The sequence below is a fragment of the Hyperolius riggenbachi genome, chromosome 1 (genome assembly GCF_040937935.1).
Source record: "Hyperolius riggenbachi isolate aHypRig1 chromosome 1, aHypRig1.pri, whole genome shotgun sequence".
Lineage (NCBI taxonomy): Eukaryota > Metazoa > Chordata > Amphibia > Anura > Hyperoliidae > Hyperolius > Hyperolius riggenbachi.
This window is the reverse complement of record NC_090646.1, coordinates 16,134,442-16,146,654: the sequence shown is the minus strand read 5'-3', so window position 1 is coordinate 16,146,654 and position 12,213 is coordinate 16,134,442. Positions and strand designations below refer to the sequence as shown.

Genomic DNA, 12,213 nt, shown 5'->3' with positions numbered 1-12,213 from the left:
GCTTGGAGATTTTTCTGAGGGGTGCAGTGGCACAACAGGGGGGACCCCAAAACCCTGACGGACCTCAAAGACTACGGGGGGGGGGGGGGGGACTGGGGGGCTAGGAGTCTCAGGTTAGTAAAAGTCCACTTTTTTTTACCCAGTTCAGTTGTGCTTTAAAGTGGAGCTGAACTGTTGCACAGAACAGAAGGAAAACTTAGAGAAATACACCCTGTATGCATTTAGAGAGTTTAGCCTGTCTAATTTCCCCTCACCTGTGACTAATCACAAGTTGTAATTTGATCCCTCAGCTGTGTCGACTGGCTGCCTCGGCAGATAGGCTCATTTGAAAGAACAGGATGTTATCCCTATGTATGCTTTCATGAAAGCAGGATTTAGACACACTGCAGATTTATTGCAGAAGTTGTATCAGCTGCAACAAAAGAAATGTTTTTCTTTAAAAGTTATTATGCTGTTGCTTATCTTAGAGCAGAGAGGACATTCTTAATTCAGGTCCTCTTTAAAGACAAAGATATTGAACAAAACGCATCGGTGTCCACATGACCAATACAATCCTACGATGACAATCAATACAATATGCAGTGCCGTCATGTACGGCTAAATTGCCACACATTCAATGCAAATTGTCTGCATGTTGCAACTAGGTCAGTCAACAAGTGTAGGAAATACTTGTCTGGCCCAGTTCCAGCCTGCATGCAATCTGCATTACATCTATCTATCTATCTATATATAATAGAGTAAGTGCCTCAACCTACAAGCAAGAAGAAGAAGTAGCGCCCTGCCCCCAGGGCCGGTCCAAGCAAGAAGAAGGGGCTGGCCCAAGCAAGAAGAAGAAGTAGCACCCTGCCCCCAGGGCCGGTCCAAGCAAGAAGAAGGGGCTGGTCCAAGCAAGAAGAAGAAGTAGCACCCTGCCCCCAGGGCCGGTCCAAGCAAGAAGAAGGGGCTGGCCCAAGCAAGAAGAAGAAGTAGTGTCATATCAAACCAAGGGCAAAGAGGGATAATTTGCATATTCAGTAGCAGTGCATTGTGGGTAACCACAAATGTTCACTTAGGCCTAGTGCACACCAGAGCGTTTCGGCTGCGGTTTGCGATCCGCTTGCGGGTGCAGATCCGCTTGGGTAATGTATTGCAATGGGCTGGTGCACACCAGAGCGGGAGGCGTTTTGCAGAAACGCATACTCCCGGGGTGCGGCAGATTTTGGATTGCGGATGCGTTTCTGCCTTAATGTTAAGTATAGGAAAACCGCAAACCGCTCTGAAAAACGGCACTTCAGAGCGGTTTGCCAGGCGGTTTTTGTTACAGTAGCTGTTCAGTAACAGCTTTACTGTAACAATACATGGAATCTACTACACCAAAACCGCTACACAAAACCGCAAAACGCTAGCTGAAACGCTGCAGAAAAAGAAGAAAAAGTGTTTCAAAATCTGCTAGCATTTTGCGGATCTGCTAGCGCTTTTTGGTGTGCACCAGGCCTTATAGCTGAATTATTGCAGATTTGCTTCTGTTTTAGGAAGGAAAATTACACCAAGCTTTGCTTTTTTTTTTTAGTAGGAGGGCTTTTTGGTCCCTTTTATCCCCCTATACATTCCGAGTGGTTTGGCTCACCCTGAGCTGCTTGGTTACTCTGTTGTACTGGTCCAAGCCCTATCTCATACAGCTTTATCATTCCCTGCCATGTACTGATGAGGACCACATGTCTGAAACAGGCTGTCACATGTGGGTTTGATATGACTGTGTAAAACTTAAAGCGATAGGCTTGCTTGACTTACCAAGGGTGAAAAGGAATAAATTGCATATTTAGTAGCAGTGTGTTGTGGGTAATCACAATTTTTCACTTATAGCTGAATTATTGCAGATTTTCTTCTGTTTTAGGAAGGCAAATTACACCAAGCTTTGCTTTTTTTAGTAGGAGGTCTTTCTGGTCCCTTTTATCCCCCTATACATTCCAAGTGGTTTGGGTCACCCTGAGCTGCTTGGTTACTCTGTTTTACTGGTCCAAGCCCTATCTCATACAGCCATATCAATCCCTGCCATGTACTGATGAGGACCAAAAGTCTGAAACAGGCTGTCTACATGTGGGTTTGATATGACTGTGTAAAATTTAAAGCTATATGCTTGCTATACACCAGTGGCTCTGGATGCTTGTTTGGCTTACCAAGGGAGAAAAGGGGTAATTTGCATATTTAGTAGCAGTGCATTGTGGGTAACCACAAATGTTCACTTATAGCTGAATTATTGCAGATTTCCTTCTGTTTTAAAAAGGCAAATTACACCAATACAATGTGCGGCATTGCAGGAAGTGACGACAGTGGAACGCATGATGGAACGTGGAAGAGGTGAGTCATCCCTGTCCGCTGCCTCTTACTAATAGTGGCGGCTGCTGCTGAGCTTAAGCAGGAGGGGGAGTGCACACGGGTCGGCTAGTTTGCAATAAAGCTAGTATTATAAGCATCTCCCTGACCCTCTATAGTGACCGGCCAGAGATGGCGGCAGACCTGCAAATGTACTGAAGGCAGCGCACTGTCTGGTGATGACACTTCTGATGCGTTTGTATGCACAAAGTCTAAAGAACTTACAGAAAAGAAGGAAAACATAATGTGGAGGGGTTGGGAGGGGGATCTTATGCTGAACTACACTTACCAGCATCATCGTTATCCCGGTTCTGAGTCTTTCTCCTCGCTATACAGCTGATGATCACCACAGACAGGATGGACACGCCCCAGTGCACCAGCAAGCCAATCGCAACGTCCGCCATGATCCTCCGCTCCCGGGTCACTGAGGAAGAACACAACACACATATATATATATATCAGAGGTGGGAAAGTGGGGCCAGTTGTCAGTACAGCACTCTGTACCGTGCACGACATGGCAAAGGAAAAGGGTGAGGCATTAAAGGGACTCTGAGCACTCGGTAAAAATGAAATAGTGACTTACCTGGGGCTTCCTCCAGCCCACCGTAGGCAGCAAGGTCCCTTGGCGTCCTCCTGGCTCCTCTCCCGGTGGCTCTGTTATCAGACGACTTCGGCCCGAAGTCAACAGGCCTGCTTCCGGTTTCCTCAATTTGCGTCATTACGCCAGCCGCGTGAGAGTCCTGCATGCGCAGTTCTCTTATATTGAATGACGTGTAGCCGGCCAGCGTGAGTCCTGCGCATGCGCGGTTCTCTAATATTGAATGATGCGTAGCTGGCCAGCGTGAGAGTCCAGCGCATGTGTGGTTCTCTAATATTGAATGATGTGTAGCCGGCCGGAGTGAGAGTCCTGCACATGCGCGCTTCTCTTATATTGAATGACGCGTAGCCAGCCGCTGTGAGAGTCCTGCACATGCGCAGTTCTCTAATATTGAATGATGCGTAGCCGGCCAGCGTGATAGTCCTGCGCATGCACGGTTATCTTATATTGAATGACGCGTATCCAGCCGGCGTGAGAGTCCTGCGCATGTGTGGTTCTCTAATATTGAATGACGTGTAGCCGGGCAATGTGAGATCCTTGCGCATGCGCAGTTCTCTTATATTGAATGTCGCGTAGCCGACCGGTGTGAGAGTCCTGCACATGCGCGGTTCTCTAATATTGAATGACGCGTAGCCGGCCAGCGTGAGAGTCCTGCGCATGTGTGGTTCTCTAATACTGAATGACGTGTAGCCAGCCAATGTGAGATCCTTGCGCATGCGCGGTTCTCTTATGTTGAATGACGCGTAACCGGCCGGTGTGAGAGTCCTGCGCATGCGTGGTTCTCTTATATTGAATGACGCGTATCCAGCCGGCGTGAGAGTCCTGCGCATGTGCTGTTCTCTAATATTGAATGACGTGTAGCCAGCCAATGTGAGATCCTTGCGCATGCGTGGTTCTCTTATACTGAATGACGCGTAGCCGGCCGGAGTGAGAGTACTGCGCATGTGCAGTTCTCTAATATTGAATGACACGTAGCCGGCCGGCGTGAGAGTCCTGCGCATGCGCGGTTCTCTTATATTGAATGATGCATACCCAGCCAGCGTGAGAGTCCTGCGCAGTGTGAATGCGTGGTTCTCTTATACTGAATGAAGCGTAGCCGGCCGGTGTGAGAGTCCTGCGCATGCGTGGTTCTCTTATATTGAATGACGCGTAGCCGGCCGGTGTGAGAGTACTGCGCATGCGCGGTTCTCTTATATTGAATGATGCATACCCAGCCAGCGTGAGAGTCCTGCGCAGTGTGAATGCGTGGTTCTCTTATACTGAATGAAGCGTAGCCGGCCGGTGTGAGAGTCCTGCGCATGCGCGGTTCTCTTATATTGAATGACGCGTAGCCGGCCGGTGTGAGAGTACTGCGCATGCGCGGTTCTCTTATATTGAATGATGCATACCCAGCCAGCGTGAGAGTCCTGCGCAGTGTGAATGCGTGGTTCTCTTATACTGAATGAAGCGTAGCCGGCCGGTGTGAGAGTCCTGCGCATGCGTGGTTCTCTTATATTGAATGACGCGTAGCCGGCCGGTGTGAGAGTACTGCGCATGCGCAGTTCTCTAATATTGAATGTCGCGTAGCCGGCCAGCGTGAGAGTCCTGCGCATGCGCGGTTCTGTAATATTGAATGACGCGTAGCCGGCCGGCATGAGAGTCCTGCGCATGCGCGGTTCTGTAATATTGAATGTCGCGTAGCCGGCCAGCGTGAGAGTCCTGCGCATGCGCGGTTCTGTAATATTGAATGACGCGTAGCCGGCCGGCATGAGAGTCCTGCGCATGCGCGGTTCTGTAATATTGAATGACGCGTAGCCGGCCGGCATGAGAGTCCTGCGCATGCGCGGTTCTGTAATATTGAATGACGCGTAGCCGGCCGGCATGAGAGTCCTGCGCATGCGCGGTTCTGTAATATTGAATGACGCGTAGCCGGCCGGCGTGAGAGTCCTGCGCATGCGCGGTTCTGTAATATTGAATGACGCGTAGCCGGCCGGCGTGAGAGTCCTGCGCATGCGTGGTTCTCTTACATTGAATGACACGTAGCCGTACGGCGTGATAGTCCTGCGCATGCGTGGTTCTGTAATATTGAATGACGCATAGCCGGCCGGCATGAGAGTCCTGCGCATGCGCGGTTCTGTAATATTGAATGACGCATAGCCGGCCGGCATGAGAGTCCTGCGCATGCGCGGTTCTGTAATATTGAATGTCGCGTAGCCGGCCAGCGTGAGAGTCCTGCGCATGCGCGGTTCTGTAATATTGAATGACGCGTAGCCGGCCGGCATGAGAGTCCTGCGCATGCGCGGTTCTGTAATATTGAATGACGCGTAGCCGGCCGGCATGAGAGTCCTGCGCATGCGCGGTTCTGTAATATTGAATGACGCGTAGCCGGCCGGCATGAGAGTCCTGCGCATGCGCGGTTCTGTAATATTGAATGACGCGTAGCCGGCCGGCGTGAGAGTCCTGCGCATGCGCGGTTCTGTAATATTGAATGACGCGTAGCCGGCCGGCGTGAGAGTCCTGCGCATGCGTGGTTCTCTTACATTGAATGACACGTAGCCGTACGGCGTGATAGTCCTGCGCATGCGTGGTTCTGTAATATTGAATGACGCATAGCCGGCCGGCATGAGAGTCCTGCGCATGCGCGGTTCTGTAATATTGAATGACACGTAGCCGGCCGGCGTGAGAGTCCTGCGCATGCGCGGTTCTGTAATATTGAATGACGCATAGCCGGCCGGCATGAGAGTCCTGTGCATGCGCGGTTCTGTAATATTGAATGACGCGTAGCCGGCCGGCGTGAGAGTCCTGCGCATGCGCGGTTCTGTAATATTGAATGACGCGTAGCCGGCCGGTGTGAGAGTCCTGCGCATGCGCGGTTCTGTAATATTGAATGACGCATAGCCGGCCGGCATGAGAGTCCTGTGCATGCGCGGTTCTGTAATATTGAATGACACGTAGCCGGCCGGTGTGAGAGTCCTGCGCATGCGCGGTTCTGTAATATTGAATGACGCGTAGCCGGCCGGCGTGAGAGTCCTGCGCATGCGCGGTTCTGTAATATTGAATGACGCGTAGCTGGCCGGTGTGAGAGTCCTGTGCATGCGCGGTTCTGTAATATTGAATGATGCGTAGCCGGCCGGCGTGAGAGTCCTGCGCATGCGCGGTTCTGTAATATTGAATGACACGTAGCCGGCCGGTGTGAGAGTCCTGCGCATGCGCGGTTCTGTAATATTGAATGACACGTAGCCGGCCGGTGTGAGAGTACTGCGCATGCGCGGTTCTCTAATATTGAATGATGCATGCGCAGACTGAGGAAGAGGGAAGCAGGCTTGATGACTTTGGTCCAAAGTCATCTGATAACCGAGACATCAGCCGGGACCAGGAGAGGAGCCAGGAGGACGGAGGGGGACCTTGTGGCCTACGGTGGGCTGGAGGAAGCCCCAGGTAAATCAATATTTCATTTTTAACGAGTGCTCAGGGTCCCTTTAAAGCAAACTGAGCACCATTTTTATCACCCAGGGCATCTCAATAGCACAATAAATATGCATGCCAACAATGTGGCTCATTATTAGAAAAAAACAATTTTACCTCTTCTTTTTAAGTTTAAAAGCTTAGCAGAGGGTTTTATTAGCCTTTTTCCGAGGCCTGTCGGACAGCAGAAATTTCAGGCAGATTAGGACTAAAGTCATTATTTTATTGCACATATTAGCAGAGAGAAAAGAAAAGCTTTCATCAGCAGGGGGGTGAGGACATAGGGCACTGTGCTTCAAAGAGTTTACAGAAGTCACAGATGCTATCTTCACACCTTCCCTCTGGATAAATAATGGGCAGCTAGAAGGGGAGGGGGGAACATTGCAGCTTCTATAGTCTATTAGAAACCAGGAAAACAAAAGTGGTGCTTGGTTCCCTTAAATAATATAGTAAAAAATGAGAATGTTTAGGCTGCAGCCTGATGGTCCCCCATAAGCAATCATAAGCAGTTGTATAACTCTCTGTTACCTGGAGGAAGTAGTTCCACAGCCATGGAATTCTGGGAACTGACTCGGTTTGCCACGATACACGAATAGATGCCGGCAGACTTCGGGTCCCGGCCGTTCAGAGACAGGGTGGTGGAGTTGTCCTCTCTAGTGATGTTCATGGCTATCTCCTCCTGGCCAATCCTGATGGTGATGTTTAAATGTCCGTCCCCTGAACCCTGGCACGTCAGCATGATCAGACATCGGCCATCGTCTTCTCTCGGTGGCCATATCGTCAAATCAGGTTCAGACACGGGATCTGCAGAAATGACAATATCAGATAAAATATTACCCAACAATAATCAGTGACTGTGAAAGTGAAGTTGCAGCAGCTGCAGCTAGAGGGCAGTCTGAGCCACATCAGGTTACAGTGGAGGTAGTAAGGAAGGTCCGCAACGATGTCTCTTAAAATGCTCAATCTTTATTCAGGACATATCCTCAACAGTTAAAAAGCACAGCTGACATGTTTCGGGCCAGACATGCCCTTAATCATAGCTAAAAAACATGGCTGATCTCCTTTGCTTTTATAGGTAGTGACAACCCAGGGCGGAGCACAGACCACTCCTGCAAGGGAGGGGTCGAAAGCAAGTGTCATGCTCCACACATGGGAGTCACACCATATACAGACATATGTTAATACTTTAAAAGCTATACAAATAAAGCATAAAAACAAAAATGAAGCAAATCAGAAAAAGGAACGACAAAATTATGGAGTAACACAAATGATGTAAAGGCACAACGGACTGTTCACTAAAATTAATGAAGCTCATCATTAAATATGAGGAGAATAAACTTGTGGACATTAGACTGAAAATATCTGAACTAACACAAAATTTGTCGAAATTTAACACATTACAGCAATATGATGAGCTGCATGAAAGGTTACAGGAGAACATTTCTAAATTGGAAGCTGCTATTACTGAAACAAAGAGGTTGAAATACATTAGAGACACAAATGATTATGATCAGGATCTGGTATACCAGTGGGGCAAGTGGGAGGCTCCCCCCAAATCCCCAGCCAACACTACACGCAGGTCCAGGTCTAGGAATAGAAGGAGGGTTAATTTTTCAAGTGACCACAACTCACATAGAGAACCCTCAGGTAGTCCTCCCATGTGTAGGGGTGGTACTCTGAATGCCAATGCCATAGGCGAATCCATAGGAGCACGATCCATCAACAAGGTTCAAACCTCCTTGCCAAAAAACTCACAGAACAGGCCCCCCTCTTTCAAGCGACACAAGAGATCTTACAACAAGGACAGGAGAGGAGGAGAACCAGAAGGGCGGGAATAAAACATACTAAAGGTAAATCTAGGGGTCACCCTTTTGGTGTGCCGACCAATGTTGTCAATCTTTCAGATCACACTTTTACGGAAGCAGAACTGTCAGTGCTATCCAAAGGTTTGTCCTTTTCACCTACACATCATTTTGATGTTTTTAATACCCTACTAGATGTGAATAGATTCATCAGAAATATTCTCCTTAGGAAACATTTCAAAACTGATAGGGAGAGCACGCAGGAAGGTGGCCGTTCTGGGGTTGAGATATCCGACATTGGAAATTACCAGGATACGTGTGCTAAATGGACCCTAGATTCTTTGGTGTCCGAAAGCACAGGCCTGATTTCAGTGTCTGATGTACAACCCGTCAGGATCAGAAATCCTGACTTTTATCCATTAACGGCCAGAACACCTCCTGTGGAAATTTTTCAGGATATGGTGGAATCAGAGCTAATTAAACTGGCTGCCACACCATCTACACTATCTAAATCTAACCTTACTAGAGCTGAGCACCAGGCTATTAAGAATCTGCAAAACAACCAAAGTGTCGTTATACGTAATGCAGACAAAGGGGGGGCGGTGGTTATCCTCAATAGGTCTGACTATAGGGCTGAAGCCCTGAGACAGGTGGAGGATCCCACCACATACACCCGCTTAAGAGGAAATCCTACACAGGAATTCCAAAAACAATTATGTAGCCTCCTTAGGTATGGAGAGAGTCTGGGGGTCTTAGATCACAAATTAGTGGAATATCTGGGTGTCACACACCCTATTACCCCCATTTTTCATCATCTCCCCAAGATACATAAACCAGGCGCTCCTCCCGAGGGTAGACCCATTGTTGCGGGCATAGGATCCTTGGGGGAGCGCCTGAGTGATTGGGTGGACTCCATGCTGCAGCCTCTAGTCAGAAGACTTCCAGGGTATTTAAAGGATTCCAGACATCTGTTGGCAAGCCTGGAGGGAGTTGGGTGGGATGATGGTAGGAGTTGGCTCACCATAGATGTTAAGGCCCTGTATTCCTGTATTCCACACCATCTGGCTCTGACGGCAATCCAATATCATCTAGAAAAGTACTCAGAATACTCCTCTGATCTTCGGGTGTTTATTTGTGCTGCTACAGATTTCCTCCTGACCCGCAATTTCTTTATGTTCGATGGCGTCTTCTACCTCCAGAGGTGTGGGGCCTCCATGGGGGCCAAGTTCTCCCCATCCCTGGCTAATCTTTACATGGGATGGTGGGAGGAGTTCCACGTTTTTGGGGGTGGGGGACGCCTTTGGGACAGAGTTGCGTGGTATGGGAGGTTCATAGATGATATTTTGGTCATTTGGAAAGGAGACCGGTCCTCGGTTGACACCTTCATGATGTCCTTAAATGATAACCAGTGTAACTTGAGTTTCACATACACCTGGCAGCAACAGTCTATTGATTACTTGGATCTTACACTTGTGGGTGACACTGTTTCTAATAAGATTCACACTAAGACCTTTAGAAAGACATGCGCAGGAAACTCTACATTGCAGGCCAAAAGTTGCCATCCGGGCCATACCATCCGAGCGATTCCGGTGGGAGAATTTATTCGGGCCCGCCGGAATTGCTCGGATGAAGGGACTCTGTCGCGGGAGCTCCACATAGTGGAGGACCGCCTACGCGACAGAGGTTACCCTAAGTGGATGATCGATAGGGGCAGACGGCGAGCCCTGTCGATCCCCAGGAGACAACTGGTGCGGGGGAGTGCCCATCGTGCCAAACTTCCTGAGAGACCTGTATTTGTTACTAATTATAGCACAGAATTCTGCAACGTTAAGCGCATCATAGAGAAATATGTACCCATTTTGGAGGGTGATGGTGATATACGGCCCTATCTACAAAAAGGCATCAGCTTTGCCAGCAGACGTGCACCCACCCTTGGTAGTGTTTTGTCTCCTAGCCTTTTTGGTTCCGATGTGACTACCACCACATGGCTCTCGACCAAGGGGTCATACAAATGTGCACTTCCCACGTGTCATTATTGTGTAGTTCACAACAACACCCAGACAGTTAGGTCACTCACAAATGGTTATGGGGCCCCCATCAAACAATTCATTAATTGCAACACCAAAAATGTTATATATTTGGTAACATGCACTCTATGCTCCACACAATATGTGGGTTGTACTACTAGACCCTTAAAGGCTAGGATAGCTGAACACTATTTGGGGGCCTCTTGGTCCACTAGAAACATTTCTAATGTTGCGAAACACTTTCGGGAATTACATGGGGGTAACATGTCTGGTTTTATATTTCAGGGCATAGAGAGGGTCTCTCTACCCATAAGAGGAGGGGATTTACTGTCTTTAATCCGTAAAAGAGAGGCCCTATGGATCTTCCGCCTTGGAACCAGAGCCCCAATGGGACTAAATGCAAGGTGGGATCTGGCTCTAGTGACAGCTTAAAACACACACTTTTTCAATTGTGAACATTCTCTAGGATACTATAGCGTGTATCTGGCTTTCTGTTGTGCCTTTACATCATTTGTGTGACTCCATAATTTTGTCGTTCCTTTTTCTGATTTGCTTCATTTTTGTTTTTATGCTTTATTTGTATAGCTTTTAAAGTATTAACATATGTCTGTATATGGTGTGACTCCCATGTGTGGAGCATGACACTTGCTTTCGACCCCTCCCTTGCAGGAGTGGTCTGTGCTCCGCCCTGGGTTGTCACTACCTATAAAAGCAAAGGAGATCAGCCATGTTTTTTAGCTATGATTAAGGGCATGTCTGGCCCGAAACATGTCAGCTGTGCTTTTTAACTGTTGAGGATATGTCCTGAATAAAGATTGAGCATTTTAAGAGACATCGTTGCGGACCTTCCTTACTACCTTGTACTTGGATTGGATTGAGCAGCTAAGGGTCCAGCACTGTCTCTGGCAGCTCACAGTGCAGCGGTGAACCTTTCCTTTATTACAGTGGAGGTGCTGTGAATTACTGGCTGTGTGATTGCAGTGTCAGCATTTGCAGCTAGAGGGCAGCCTGAGTGAGATCAGGTCAAAAGCAGAGACATTGAATGATGTGTATATTAGTGGTTGTTTGACTGTGGTTGCTTTGGGTACCTGAACAAGGCCTTTTTTACACTTTTACACCCAATCCACCATGTTTTGGAGGGCTACAAACTTCTACTAGCAGGCAATCATTTATAAAATTCCATCCCACATCACGTCACATGGTAATATCAATCAATCACTTCAGTTTTTTGACAACTCCACAAAAATGCTTTTCAGTTTAGCCGTAGCTATTAGTTGCTGAGATCATGTGACACGGCTCTACAGCAGGACGTCCCGTAGAGACACCAGCTCGTTGGCTGAATTTAATATTCCTAGTTGTTTTGGCTGATAATTTTCCTAAGCCGATTCCAGTCCTAAATTACCAAGCAAAACTTATTGGGGAGTCACACCAATGTCACACAGAAACTTTGATATGGTATCTGTTCCCAGCGCCAATCAACACAGAAGTCTTATCTCCATTATTCAGAGATAAAAGAACTGTTTTCCTGGAAAGCTCACCGAAGTCTCAGCAAAACAGCTAAGCTTCCTCTAGAAAATAAACTACATCTATTAGTCCTTTAAAGCATAAAAAAAGAAAAGTGAGAGAAATCATAGAATGGATGATTGGCGCAGAAGGGAAGTGCAACTGCAGTTCCTCTTTAAAGGACACCTGAAGAGAGAGGTATATGGAGGCTGCTGTTTGTTTCCTTTTAATTAATACCAGTTGCCTGGCAGCCCTGCTGATTTTGCATCAGTAGTGACTAAATCAGACACCCGAAACAAACATATGGCTAATGCAGTCAGATTTATATAAAAAACATCTAATCTGATTACTGGTTCCGTACCTATGGCTATACGTATATAGAGGCAGAGGATCAGCAGGCTAGTCAGGCAATCTGCATTGTTTAAAAGGAAATATGTCAGCCTTCCTATCCTTCTCACTTCAGGTTCCATTTAAAGCGGATCCGAGA

The 12,213-nt window shown here is 47.8% G+C and overlaps 1 protein-coding gene across 1 annotated transcript in view; it reads right to left on the bottom strand.

The window, feature by feature from the left end:
- LOC137545014 (uncharacterized) overlaps positions 1 to 12,213 on the bottom strand; it is a 53,754-nt gene that overhangs the window by 27,558 nt on the left and 13,983 nt on the right. Inside the window, exons 3-4 of the mRNA XM_068266127.1 lie at positions 6,923 to 7,198; positions 2,642 to 2,776 (exon numbers count right to left, since the gene is read on the bottom strand). Of these exons, the coding sequence (XP_068122228.1) occupies positions 2,642 to 2,776; positions 6,923 to 7,198 (411 nt within the window). The remainder of the gene's footprint in view (positions 1 to 2,641; positions 2,777 to 6,922; positions 7,199 to 12,213) is intronic.